Here is a 14217-nt window from a genome sequence, read left to right on the forward strand (position 1 = left end):
CTCTGCATTCAAATACAGATAACTTGACTACTGTTGCCACAGAGCCATCTACTCCAGGAATGCTTTCAGCTCTTCCTACAAATGCATCCAACCAGGAACCCGTAACACAAAGGACTCATGAAAATACCACCCTCTACCCTGCCCCTCAGAACAGCAGTGGGACCACAGCAGCCATCTCAGGTAAAAAGTGTCTGTCTCAGGTCCCAGAGGGATGCTGCGGGTGCTTGGGTAAAGCATTAGGACATTTGCAGACCGCCCTTCATGCCCCTGCCGACCCCCACAGAGGGAAATACAGGCTCCTATAATAATGGCTTGGGCATCCTGTTTAGGGTACCCTGAAGTAAGTTCTAGATCATTCTTCCTCCAGTGACAGCGTCCTCAGGCCAATGCCTTGGCAGCTGATCCTGATCAGTCATGCTCCTCATACCTCTGCTCTCATGCTGAGTCGAGTTTAGTGATGAAACAGGACTAGATGAGAACTCCCTAGAGATCTCTGGCCTCTCCTGAGTGAAGGAAGGTGTGTACGGCTTCAAATTGGGGGTCTTTGACTTCACTGGAGTGGACCAGCATCCAGTTAAGTTTCAGAATCCTGAGGGAATTCTAATACTCCTAGATTACAGCTGTGGTTCCAACAGCTGGCTTGAAATGAGTTCCGTAAGGGTTAGGCCATAAAGTAACTCTTAAATCTCCAAATTCCCTCTTCTGGGTTGAAGACCATGCCAATGTCATTATCTATACGGTCTTCACTCATGACAATGAACTGAGATGTGTGTGTGTGTGTGTGTGTGTGTGTGTGTGTGTGTGTGTTTATGTTTACGCAAATGTGCTCAAATGCACACTTGTGTTTTGGTCTTTTCCAGAGTCTACAGTCAACTTTACTTCTACCTCTGGGATCACCCCAGTTCCTGGAACCGTGAACTCTTCTGCCCAGACACAGACCTCTTTAGCCACCATAGTGTCTTCCACCCTAACCAACTTTTCAACTTCAGAGATGACCTTGGAGCCCAGCATGTCACCTGGAAATATTTCAGACCCAACATTCAATAGCACCAGTCCTGTGGCATTTACTATTGAACCCAATACATCCTTTTCTTCTACCCCAAGTACCATCAAGGTGTGTGAATTAGGCCAAAAATGGCAGATTTCCCCCTCATTTCATATATATATATGCAAGCGCTATACTCCCCTTAACAACTTCTCATCCCAATCAATAAGATTTGGGTCATTAAGAATTAGCATGGGCCCTGGCCAGTGTTGCTTAGTGGTTGAGTCCCATGCACTGAAAGGGTGACAGTTCAATTTCCATTCGGAGCACATACCCAGGTTGTGGGTTCGATCCCTGATCAGGGTGTGTATGGGAGGCAACCAATGTTTCTCACATCGATGTTTCTCTCTCTCTCTCTCTCTCTCTACCACCCTCCTTCCCTCTACTTTAAAATCAATAAAAAGAATTAACATGGCCAAAGCCGGTTTGGCTCAGTGGGTAGAGCGTTGGCCTGCGGACTGAAAGGTCCCAGGGTTGATTCCAGTCGAGGGCATGTACCTTGGTTGCGGGCACATCCCCAGTTAGAGATGTGCAAGAGGCAGCTGATCGATGTTTCTCTCTCATCGATGTTTCTAACTCTCTATCTCTCTCCCTTCCTCTCTGTAAAAAATCAATAAAATATATTTTTTTTAAAAAGAATTAACATGGAAAATATGCAGCCTAAATATTGCTGGAAGGGGTAGAGAGAGGGAGAGGGGTGGAGTCAGGTGGCAAGGCTATCTGTGCCATGGGAATGGCATTTCTAAGGGGTAGAGATAAAGGGGATTCTCTTCGATCCATCCAATCCTCACTGTTTTTTTCTAGTACCTCCTGGTCTGGGCTTTGATTAGGGGCCCATTCCCCTTTGTACACATTTAGAAACCATCTTTCATTTAATGAGGCTGTTTTTCCCAAAATGCTTAGGGCAAATACCATTTCCTCTGTGTGAGAGGGTTTGGCGGAAATGCCAGGCATAGAGAGGCAGTGAGGAATGGAACAACCAGGGATGGTGAGATCACCGGCCCTTCTCAGCCCTGTGACTAGTGACTGGCAACAGCTCTCAGCACGGAGGGTAGATATGAGGCCGGGGGACCTGGGAGCGGGTGCTGGGGGACCTGCCTGGCTTCCTTTTTAAAGGAACTAGAAACGGAAGCTGGACAGCCCTCGGGGCCAGGAGGACACTGAGCCTCGCCAGGATCTGCCCAGCCCCCCATTATCTGACTGCCTATACAAGGGGAGGCAAAAGTAGGTTTACACGTGTGAGTACGCCAAACATATAATTTATTCTTGTATTATGATTCATTGTAGTATTTTTGATATAACACCTGTAAACCTATTTTTGCCCACCCTGTATGGCCTGACTGTGAGTAAATCATTCCCTGGAGGCAAAACAGCCTGCCCTGCCCCCTCCTATCTCTGCACAGTGCGTGCCAGTGTTTACCAAGCTTGCAAATAGCTGGTATCTGCTGGGACCGGCGGTGAGGCAGAGGAAGAGAGTAAGGCTGTCAAAAACCTCTAGTCCTCTAACAAATTTTTATGTATTTATTTTATTTTATTTATTAAATTGATTGGGGTGACATTGGTCAACATAAACATACAGGCTTCAGGTGTGGGTTTCTGTGTTATAAGATCTGTATGTTGCACCATGTGCCCACCACCCAGAGTCAGATATTCTCCCGTCACCTTATATTAGGACCCTCTTCTCCCCATCACACCTCTCCCCTTCCCTAACGACTTTTTAAAATTCTTTTCTCTGAAAGTCTCTTAAGAGTGTACTTCACAGAAATCAAACTGGAAAAGAGGTGGGGCAGAAATGAGAGGCAAAGATGCTGGCTTATTTACTTTGTTTTAACACAGGGAGACATCAGATGTTCCGGAGTCAAAGAAGTGAAATTGACCCTAGCTATCTGCCTGCAGCTAAATAAGACCTCCACCTGTGTAAGTCAAATCCCCACCCCCAGGCCTTGCCTTCCCTCTCCTCTCCTCCCACAATTCCTTCTCAACCCCCTTAAACAATTTGTACTAGATGGACTGTGGTGGGGTCTTAGCAAGGTCAGGCTACTTCCAAAATGAGCTTTGTGTTTAGGGAGTAAGAGGCCCCATCTGGTGGACAAAGAAGACAAAGATGATTCTATTTAAATGTAGTTTTTACCTCCTCTGGTATAGTCTCTATAGTACATTTAATATATATAGTCAGATTTAAGTTTGATTTTATATTAAGAAAGTCCTTCATGAAATATAAAATAGTCACCTAAAATATTAATTTCTTTATTATATTTATTTACATATAACTTTAGTCCATATAGAATTTCTTTTTCTGTAATGCTGTGTTTTTCATATAACCATTTCCCAACATTTTTTCTTTCCTTGTTGATCAGAATGCTTCTTTTAGCTTATATTAAATTTTTATATGTCACAGGGCATATTTTGACAAATATTTTATTTGTTCAGTGTGTCTTTTTTTTTGCCTGTTATAACATTTTTTAAATTATTATACTTTTACATTACAGGACTTTTAATATTTAGCCAGGCAAGTCCTTGCTCTATAAAAAATGAAAAGTATTTTTGATTCTTTTAGAAAAAATTTAGGAACATCTTGTCAAGATTTTTTTTGATTAAAAATTTAATTGAAACTAAAATTCATATTTTTTCTGTTCTTCTCTTATACTATTCAGCATCTTGGTTTTTTTAGTTTTTAATTTTTTCTATAGGTTTTATAGAGTTCTTAAATTTATCTATAATATAGACTTATGATGTATTACAATTGGTTATTGTTGGGATATCAGAGTTAATTGAGTTTGGAATATTTATCTTGAGGTTAGCCATTTTGGTTAACTTGCTTATTAATTCCAGGAGCTTTTTAGTTTATTCTTTTCTGTTTTTAAGGTAAGTTATTATGTTACCTTCCACAATCTGTTGTTTTTCTCCTCATTTTTAGTAGTTATGCCTCTTGTTTGAGTTTCATGTCTTAGTGCATTGGTAGGAATGTACAGTGTCATGTTCATTTTTAATGATATAGTAGACCTCCTTACTTTGTCTCAATAAACCTAGTTTCCTGACAGTAACAAGGATCTGGGTGAAGGATGGGATGACAGGAAGAGTGGTATTTACTTACAAAAAAAAACACCCACAAAAAAAGTTTCCTTATAAGTTAAGAATTCATTTAAAGGAACCATACATGTGATGTGAGGCATACACTGACCCGGAAAGGGCTAGGAATTGACTGTGCTGTAGAGCGCATGAAATTACTTATTTTGTCTATTCTAACTACTGACATCTACCTGTGATTATTAGGTGGGTGCTTCTGACTCACAGAACTTTTAAAATTATACCTTAGCGAATTAACTTAGGACTTCTAAAAACAAAATAAATTGTGAAGACGTAAGTTCACACAATGGAATAACTAAGTGCAATTTGCAAAAGAGCTAACTTAGACACGAATATAACATGCTCTGTGTGTTCCTGATGCTGACTTCCAACTCAACTCATTAAAAAAAAAAAGCCAAATCCTTTGCTAATTCTAGCTCAGGAAAATAATCATCTCCCCCCCCTTGCCCTGCCCCCTCTGTTCCCTATCATCTTGGTTGAATGCCTGTGCCAGAATGCTCATTCGTTGTACCAACAATTTCGAGCTGATTGAATAACCTTCCACATGTCTGTCCATTTCTCTTCAAAGTTCACATTTAACGAGGGTCATCATATAAAACAAGTGCCAGGAACTTCCTGCTACTCCAGAAAGAATTCCTCTTACGTTGCTATGACCTCTTTCACCCTGTGGTCTTGGCTGTCTAGTCTGTGTTGTGGCACAGCTGAGATCTGCACTCTCCTCTGAGATGTGGAGAGGGTCCGTGAGTATCAGTGGGGAAAGAGAGCAGCTCCCCCGGGATTCTAAAGAAGGCTTCTGCTCTGCTTGCAGCGAACCAACTCTACGGTAGCAACAGTGGAGTGCTATCGGTTCCCTGGTGGGTCTACCACCATCGATCCCCCTTCCTTCCTGAGGTCCCCTCTTCCCCAGACCCTAAGCAGCAATGCCTCCTATGATTCCCCAAGGTCGTTCTCCTCAGCCAGCCATCCTTGCTCTGAATTTTTAGCCACAGCTCCTGCTTGTGTCCCAGATTCCTTTTCCTTGAGTCCTACATGATGGATCATCAGTCGGTTCCCAATGCTGATGGTGTGGTGTTAACTGTCCTTAGGTTGCTTTGTACTTTGGATGTCAGAGGCCTTATGGTACTGGTTCTAACCATGGGAAACTTAGGCCCTACTCACAGCCTAATGAGAAGCATGAGAGTTTGGATTCCCCTAACATCACGTCCTTGAATACGTAGGTAATGTTGGCATGCTCCTGCATCTGTATTCCTAGGAGAAAAAGGAGAAAATGGACAAGCATTGTTCTCAGCCATCCAGACTCTCGTTCTGCGCCAGTACCTACTGAGTATCCCGCGTGTTCGCTCTCGCTGTGTGGATTCTTTCGGCTTGTCTTCCACACATGCATTCTGTAGACATTTGTACCCCAACCACCCTTCTTTCACTCCCCATCCTTCACCTCTAGGCACACATCACCTGTATGATCCAGGGAGAGGGAGGACGAGCCCACGCTCTTCTCAAGCACCTGGTACCACAGCTCAGAACCCTCATTAGCAGAACGTGTCCCTCCAAGTCTGACTTTCATTTTCTTTGCTGCAACCTCAGGTTAATTAAGCTTCTGTGGTTGTGGCTCCTCAAATTGTTTCCAAAATGTGAGGTTACTTTATTCTCTTATGCCATACCCATTTTTTTTCCAGGAGAATCCACCAAAAAATATTTTTAATGGCAGTAAAATACACATGACATAACCATATTTACGTGTACAGTTCAGTAGTGTTAAGTAGAGTCACCTTGTTGGGAAGCCAATCTTCAGAACGCTTTTCATCTTCCAGGACTAAAACTCCACACCCATTAAGCAATGTCTTTCCCCCCTCCTCCTAGCCCCTGGCAACCACTATTCTACTTTCTATTGCTCTGAATTTGATTACTCTAGGTATGTCATATGACTGGAATTAGGCAGTATTTATCCTTTTATGACTGGCTTATATCACAGCATAATGCCCTCAAGTTTCATCCATACTGGAGTCTGTGTCAGAATTTCCTTACTTTTTAAGACTGGATATCTTTTCCCATTGCATGTATATACTACATTTTGTTCATCCATTCATCTACTGATGGGCACTTGGGTTGCTTTCATATTTTGGCTATTGTGAATAACGCTGCTATGAGCATGGGTATACAGATATCTCTTCAATACCCTGATTTCATTTCTTTTGCTTATATAACCAGAGTGAAATGGCGGATCATATGGTAATTCTACTTTTAAATAGAGTTTATGTTTTCCATAACAGCTACACCATCTTACATCCCCATCAACAGTGCAAAAGGGTTCCAATTTCTCCACATCATTGCCAACACATGCCATTTCCTGGTTTTGTTTTGTTTTGTTTTGTTTTAAAGTAGCCATACTAATAGGCATGGCTACTATCTCATTGTGGTTTGGGCTGGCATTTCTTAACAATCAATGACATTGATCATCTTTTAATGTGTTTATTGGCCATTTGTACATCTTATTGGAGAAATCTCTATTTAAGTCCTTTACCTGCCAATTTGGTTTTTAGAACGACCTTTGTTTAGAATCAGATCTGTTTGTACGGAGGTTTTATGTACTCAGCTAGCTCACCTCACCCTCACTCTGTCCCACTGACTTCATCGGAGGCAGATTGCACATCATATCCCCAGCCCACGCCTTCCTTGCCCTATGCCCAAACACGAAAGGTCAGTCTCCATGCAGAAAAACAGCTTACAGATGGAGGACTGATGAAGACAGTGTGTTTCTTGGAAAGAGCCTGGAACCTGGAGACAGCCTAACTTCGTGCCCTTGGGCAGCTGTGCACTTGTGTGACTTGTAGCAGGTCCTTTCATTAGTCCAGAACCATATGGACATAGAGGTTTTGCCTGCATTTTCAAGCTCACACCAAAGTAGATAAAATTATTGAGAGAGAGAGAGAGAGAGAGACAGAGAGACAGAGAGACAGAGAGAGAGAGACAGCGAGAGACAGCACTGGGAAATATCTAAATGTCATTTAGAAAAATTCCTATCTTTGTCTCCCTACTGTAATGCTTAGCATGCTTCCTTGGCAATTAAGAGTCCTTGCAAAGTTTGAGGGTGCTACTCTAGAAAGGTGGGGTGGCTTTATGATTGTGGTCATTATTTTTGCAAAGAAACTTGTGCAAGCAGATGTAGTCGGGAGCTCACAAGTCGGATTCTCATGAGCGAAATGGCGAGGCGGTGGCCTCCTCCTGCCCCCTCTCCCATGATGCCGGCCCACGGCCTCTCTTGGGGAAGGATGTTTATTTCAAGCATCCGGAGAAGCATTGTGCTTTGTTCAGGATCCACCTGCTCGTCTCCAGGCTCAAACACAATTCACTGATGCCGAGTGGGAGGCTGGCCGCCGTTATTCCCTTGAATTTGGTCCAAGAAACCAAGCAAGGGGCGGAGGGACTCTGTGTGAAGGCCAAACCAGTTGGGATGCTAGGTGGAACAACAATGCACTTTTTGTTTATTCGGTGCTATGCTCAGTTCAGTCTGGGTGCCACGTTATGTAACATACACCTGCTCCCACACTAAGGAGTCTTACAGTCTGGTCAGAGAGAAATGACAAAAACAATAAGGCAGAATATGATTAAACATCAAAATGTGGGTTCTAGATGGCAGAGTATATAAGGTATTGCTATTATGGATAGTAATAGTAATGACTGCCATTTTTCCAGTGCCCCTGGGGGTTTCAAAAGCCTGCTGGGCACTCGTCATACAGCACCTCCTTACTCACCTCAACAACTCAGACTTCAGATAAGGACCCTGACACTCGGGCGAACTGCATGACACGAAAGAATCTAGTCACTAGCAGAGCAAACGTTGATGCGCATTCTGATGGGAGGTAGGACCGGCTTCAGGGTGGAAGTGGGATTTGGAAGGATGGGGAATCCAAGGGAGAAGATAGTGTTCTTCATTCTCCTACAACTAGGGTTGTGCCAGTCACAGGCTCTCATGCCCCTGAGCTTCCTCATGGGAGTGCCCCCAATCAAAGGCCTCTGCCCACTGGCTCCTCCTCTACACTTTCTGCCTATTCTTCAAGGCCTACATTGAGACGCTCTGATAGCCGCACGCCAGATGTGTGCTCACCCTCCTCTGAACGCCCATAGCATCTTAATTGTACCTTTCTTTGGTAAACTGGGTCTGTGACCTCTTGGTCTCTTTTTGCTTCCATTTCTTCATCTATAAAATGAGGAGAATAACAGTACCCATTTTATGGAGTGATGTGAGGCTAAATGAATCAATATGTGTAAAACACTTGAAACAGTGCCTGGGACTTAGTAAGCTTCATTTATGTTCATTGCCATGCACACAAACCCGGAGCTTGGACATGTAGAATTCATGCTACTCTCCCCCCGCCCACGCACATACACACCATGTGACACACGCACCACGTGACACAGGTTTTCACACAGCATCGTATATTCAGGGCTTGATAAATGTCAGGATCTGATTGAGGTGCAGCTTCTTGGACTCAGCTGCTTGAAGATGGTGCCCCCTCGCTTGGCTTGTCTTAATTGTACAAGAGCCTGTCCCTCTGCCCCTCGCAGGAAGGAGACATATTCCAACCAGAGACACATCAGAAGCCCAGCCATCCAGCAGCACTTCCCTGCTTTTCATGCCGAAGGCATGGCGCTAGGGAGGGTGTAGTGCTCAGGGAAGCCACGTGCGGCTCTCAGAAGGGACATGGGCCTCAAGAGGAAGGAGACTACTGAGTGTGTCCAATGTGGTGTCCCGGCTACCTATAGCAAGGAGCCAGATTTTTCCAGAAACAGAGCCTCTACCCAGGACTTCACAAGGGAGACCTGCAGAATTCAGCCTTTTCCTGAGGGGTGAAGCAGCCCTGGCCTGAGAGTCCATTTCTCTGAGACCTCAGCTCCCAGAGGCCTTCCAAGGCCGCCGATGGACTCATCTCTCTGTGGCTTGGAGGTCAGCGAGGCCTGCTCTCCCGGCCTCATCCAAGCCCCGTGAGTTTCACTCAGCTCCCTACAACTCCAGCTGATGGAAGCAAGCTGGGGCCTGAGGCCAATCTTGACCTTGCCTTGTGCGAGAGCAGAGGAGCCTGGGTTTTCCTGCCTTGGGCCAGGGCAGTAGGAAAATACCCAGGCCGCCGTCCAAGCAGGGAGGGCCCTCTGGCCTTGCCACAGAAGCAGTCCTGCCTACAAACAGGAAGCTTTCTCCTCCACGTAGGCTCAGTTCTGGTGGCCCTCACACGCCCCAGCAGTTTTCCCCTGACAGGAAGGCGGTCAGAGCTGTTCAGGCATTTCCTCCTCCGCCATCTGCCATCCGGACAGAGGAGAGTCTTGGTTTCCGCTCCTTTCCTGTGCAGGGGAGGCCACTCTGATTGGAGGCTGCCGGCACAATCCTGGGGCACTCGAGAACGGGGTGTTGGAAGGCACAGCCAGGGCCCGGGCCTGGCTCACTGTTGAAGAATTATCAGAGTTTATCTGCTGACCTGAGTTCCTGAGTAGGATCCAGTTCCTCAATATGGACCAGTCAACAGCCTGGAGGAAGACCTCTGAACTTCAAAAGCACGGGCTCCAAACTTACGTTTTAATAGATATTTGTATTGATTTGAGAGAGGAAGGGAGAGGGAGAGAGAGAGAATCATTGATCGGCTGCCTCCTGCATGTCCCACACTGGGGATTGAGCCCAAAAAGCAGGCATGTGCCCTGACTGGGAATCGAATCATGACCTCCGGGTTCATTGGTTGATGCTCAACTACTGAGCCACACTGACTGGGCAAAGGTTCCACACTTTTAATGGGAAAGGGGGATAGAGGCTTGACAGAAAGACCATTTCCCTTTGCACCGTGACCTTTGTGAGACCCCCTTGGAGAGTAAGAGGGGAGGGACCCAGGTAACTGCTGAGTCTATAGTCATAGATTTTGTCTCCACTCCTCGCCCCTCTTGGCTTTTTCCTAACATTTGGAGCTACTCTAGCCTTGAAACAAAAGGTTTTCTCCTCAGTGTTGCGCTATTAATATTTTTTATTATTGGCAAGTTCTTTTGAATTTACTTTGAATAGTATATGTGGGCAGGGCAGTCCTTTTATAAATTTGTTCTCTGGCATGTTACACCTAAGACACTAATAGATACATGTTTTGGTTCTGAGAAGTTTGTTTCGTGTTTTTTCTTATTGTGTTCTTACACACACATAGTTCGAGGTGTGTTGTTTTTTTTGTGTGTGTGTTTTTTTCCAGTTGGAATTTTAGAAAAAAAGGGATCCTTCCTGTGGAGGATTTAACCAGAATTATTGTCAAGACTCTGGATGCAGTTCAGGGCATAAGAGTAATTTCATCTCTTGCTCGTGCTTTTCCTTGGTCTTCCCAGGAGAACTTTAAGAAGGACAAGGGAGAGGAGCTGACCCAAGTCCTGTGTAAGAAGGATCCGGCTGAGGCTGCAGCCAGTGTGTGCTCCTTGCTCCTTGCCCAGTCTGAGGTGAACCCTCACTGCCTGCTACTCGTCTTGCCCACCCAAACAGGTAAGACGCACGTCTGTCTTGGGGGCGAGGAAGGGAGTGGGGCTGAGGTTAGAGGATGCTGGGGAGAAATCAGGCATCGTAACTCAGAGAGTGCAGGGACTGGGGGGCAGGGCTGGGCTGACTTTGGGAGAGCCCGTCCTGAGATGAACCACCCTGGCCATCAGAGCATCTTCTAAAACAGCTTAGGAGGACCGAGCAGGATGGGCTGGCTCAGCTTCTAGATTCAGCTACCCCTGTTTCTAATTCTAGAACGGACCAGCAAGTTGCAACTTCTGAAAGATCACCAATCTGACCTGAGAAAGGTGAGTTCTCAAAGATGATGGGTTTGGGGTGTTCGCTGGAGTAGGGAGAGAATAATGATCCTCTCTGGACTTCCCATTCCTCCCTCTCCATTCTTCTCCAACAATCTTCACCTTCCTATGCTGAACCAAAATCTCACAGTGCAGCTTGATGAAGAGATGTCAGTCTGAAATCCTATTTAGGAAATTCCTGAGGTCCATGTCTTCCTGTGTTCACCCACTGTTGGGTCACACACACGGGTCTAGTGTGGGCTGGACTCCTTTCTACAACCCACATCCCACAAGTGACTAGGCTCAGTTCTGTGCCTTCTCTTCCAGCTGGGGATCCAAGACTTCACAGAACAAAATGTGGAAAGCCACCAGCGCTATACCCCCAAGACCCTGATTGCACTCGTCACCTCGGGGATCCTGCTGGCTGTCTTGGGCATCACTGGCTACTTCCTGATGAACCGCCGCAGTTGGAGCCCCACGGGAGAACGGCTGGTTAGTTCTGGGGTCCAAGCCACAGGAAATGAGGAAGATGGTGGGCTTCTGGGACAGCCCATGAATGTCATGTCAGGGGAGGAGGGATACCGGAAAAGGCACTATTTGTGCCCTTCTACAGGGATAGGCCAAGCCTACACATACCCTGTCCTTGGATGAGTCAAAACAAGACGCAGGGTGGGCCAAAAGTAGGCTTACAGTTGTTTGTATATTCCATAATGCAATCATTAAGAAATAATAATCATCATACAAGAATGAACTCTGTGCTTCGTGTACTCACAACTGTAAACCGACTTTTGCCGATTGGGGAGGGGGACTGACGGGGACCAGCCCACCTCACCATGGTCGCAGGTGGTCCCTGCCATCGACTTATTCTTTTCACTGGGATAGTTCATCCGGGCACGACCGGAGCAGCCTGCTGAGTCAGCCACTTGCAAACATATTACGTGGCCACGGGTGCCACTTGGGTCACAAGGGGGCATGTGGTGGGAAAACATACTTTAAAAAAAAATTATTTTGGGGGGGAAAACCTATTTTTGACATGTTCTGGATGAGGAAGGAACAGCTGGGTTTTGACTGGTGGCCTCTGGAGGGGGGTGGGGTGTTACATGTCGGGGAGCCGGGTGTCTGGGGAGCTGGCTGCCGGCTGGGTGGCGGTGTGGTGCTCTCCTCTGTCCTTTCTCCTCTAGGAGCTGGAACCCTGATGGCTCTTCTGGAAGAAAGGAGTCTGCACAGGCAGCCGCCCCCCTCCCTTCCCCCACCGGGTCTCACTCCCCTGCTTACAGATAATGCTCCTTTATTTATGCACCGTCTAGGGGGAAGACCCTTATTACACGGAGAACGGTGGCGGCCAGGGCTATAGCTCAGGCCCGGGGGCCTCCCCTGAGGCTCAGGGAAAGGCCAGTGTGAACCGAGGGGCTCAGGAGAACGGGACCGGCCAGGCCACGTCCAGAAACGGCCATTCGTCGAGACAACACACGGTGGCTGATACCGAATTGTGACTCGGCGGGTGGGGCGAGGCGGGGCGATGTCTGCGGGGAGGGGGCCCGCCCTGCCGGAGGTGCCATCCCTCGCCTTGCACCCTTTGCCACTGCACACACCTTCCATGGCCATTCCTGGGGCCCTGCCCTGCACCAGAGGGGTCCTCTCCACCTTGGGGAGCGGCAGGTAACCCTTTATGCATTCAGCTCCCCGAACCCAGACGCTGGGCTCCCTTGAGGAAGGGTGTGACGGGGAAAAGCCGAAGCTCAGAAAAGCTTCCGGTCGGGGTGGATGATCCTGCAACCTTCACACTTGGCCCCTTTCCTCTCCCGCATCTCTGCCTCGTTCTGGGAACTCCCGGGGGAAAGCATGGGCTTTTCTGGGCTACAGTTTCCTCCCAGGAGGCCTTGCCTTTGACTGTTTCTTCCTTATATTTTCTTTCTTTGCTTTAAGGAAACCAAAGCAGCTCACTACACCTGCTCTTTGTCATGATATAGCCAGACACCTTGTCGTCTTACACCGTGTACCTTACGCCCCCTCCAAGTCACTGCGGTTCCTGTCACCTGCTTCCCTCTTGCTCTCCAAGGTTCCCCCGAGCTCTGCGGTCCCCCCACCTCTGTGTGCAGAGGCCGCACAGCTTCATGGCTGCGCCTGGACCGGGGCTCCGAGATGTAGAGCAACGTCCCTGTTTGGGAGACGGGATGGAGGTGCATGGACACATGTGTTCCCACCCGTGGGGGCAAGTGGAGGAGAACACAGCTCAGTGCTGGTCATCCCGGAACCTCCCAGAGGCTCTGTGTGGGCTCCTCCCTCCCACTGGTCAGCGTGGACAGGAACACGGGACCACATCGCTGAGCCAAACCCCCTGACCTGTGCGCATCTCAGGAAGCCTCTTGCTCTTAGACGATGTCCTGGCCTTACCCTCTGATCTCGATGGCTTCCTCCTCCCCCGCCCCCCGATTCCTGGGGTGAGCTGTGTCCTCGGGCCCCCAGCAGACTCCCTCTGTCCCTGTCTCCCCCACCCTGACCCCCTTCACTGCTCTGCATCCCCGGGTGGTCAGGGCCCCAGGACAGCCACCAGAGGACCCTCACCACAGCCACCTCCTCTGTGGGTGACCCAGGTCCTCATTTTTGTGGGGGGTTTTTTCCAGAGGGGTGAGCAGGGATCCTGATTTCAACGACGGTTGGAAATAGAACTTTCCAGAGATAGGATGATTGGATAGATTTTTTTTCTTCTGAATAAAGAATGGTGTGTAAATACTGTAATTAAAGTAATAGTGAAACACATTTTTCTGTGGCTCTGACCCAGCTGGGTGTGTCTGAGTGCCAGAGCGGCCCGTCTCTCCATCCGCTCCGCTGGACTGTGCAGTGATGTGTAGGGAGGACCATCTCAGGACACAGGTACCCACCGGGATGCAGCCCTTTGGGATAAGCCTACCAGCTACTCTCCTGTCTCGGGGGGAGACGGGGAAGGCTCCCGGGGACGCTGGACATCTCTAGTCATGGAAAGAAAGACTGACCGGAAGGCAGAGCCTTCAGGACGGGGGCTGGTGTGCTGACGTCTGAGGTGCCCTACCCTTCATGAACACCTTACTGAGAAGAGACGCATTTTGGTGACTATACAAAATATGCAAAACACAGGGAAGGAGCCATGCCCTGTGCACCCTCTGTGAACACGCCATCCCCCGCCCCTGGCTGGGAGCAGAACAGGGAGATCTGGCTGCCAGGTCCGGGAGGGGTGGTCTCCACCCTCAGCATTAAGACAGCAGCCTAACTGTAACACCTTCTGTAAGCACACCACCACCTCCTGCCCAGACCCCCCCCAC

General features: G+C 47.7%; 1 protein-coding gene across 2 annotated transcripts; it reads left to right on the plus strand.

Moving 5' to 3' along the window:
* The first annotated feature begins 6 nt into the window (after positions 1-6).
* On the plus strand, positions 7-13678 carry CD34 (CD34 molecule). Of its 2 annotated transcripts, none has more exons than XM_015566164.1 (7): positions 7-180; positions 861-1114; positions 2882-2962; positions 10478-10628; positions 10878-10930; positions 11246-11410; positions 12226-13678. In XM_015566164.1, exons 1-7 carry the CDS (start codon positions 60-62, stop codon positions 12409-12411), a joined length of 1011 nt encoding a protein of 336 aa, XP_015421650.1. In that variant the 5' UTR covers positions 7-59; the 3' UTR covers positions 12412-13678. The 2 variants fall into 2 exon arrangements, with proteins under 2 accessions (XP_015421650.1, XP_006767244.1); XM_006767181.2 differs by lacking the exon at positions 12226-13678 and adding an exon at positions 12100-12216.
* The last annotated feature ends 539 nt before the right edge of the window (positions 13679-14217 follow it).

Source organism: Myotis davidii, unplaced genomic scaffold, assembly GCF_000327345.1.
Source record: "Myotis davidii unplaced genomic scaffold, ASM32734v1 scaffold622, whole genome shotgun sequence".
In the NCBI taxonomy this organism is placed as follows: domain Eukaryota; kingdom Metazoa; phylum Chordata; class Mammalia; order Chiroptera; family Vespertilionidae; genus Myotis; species Myotis davidii.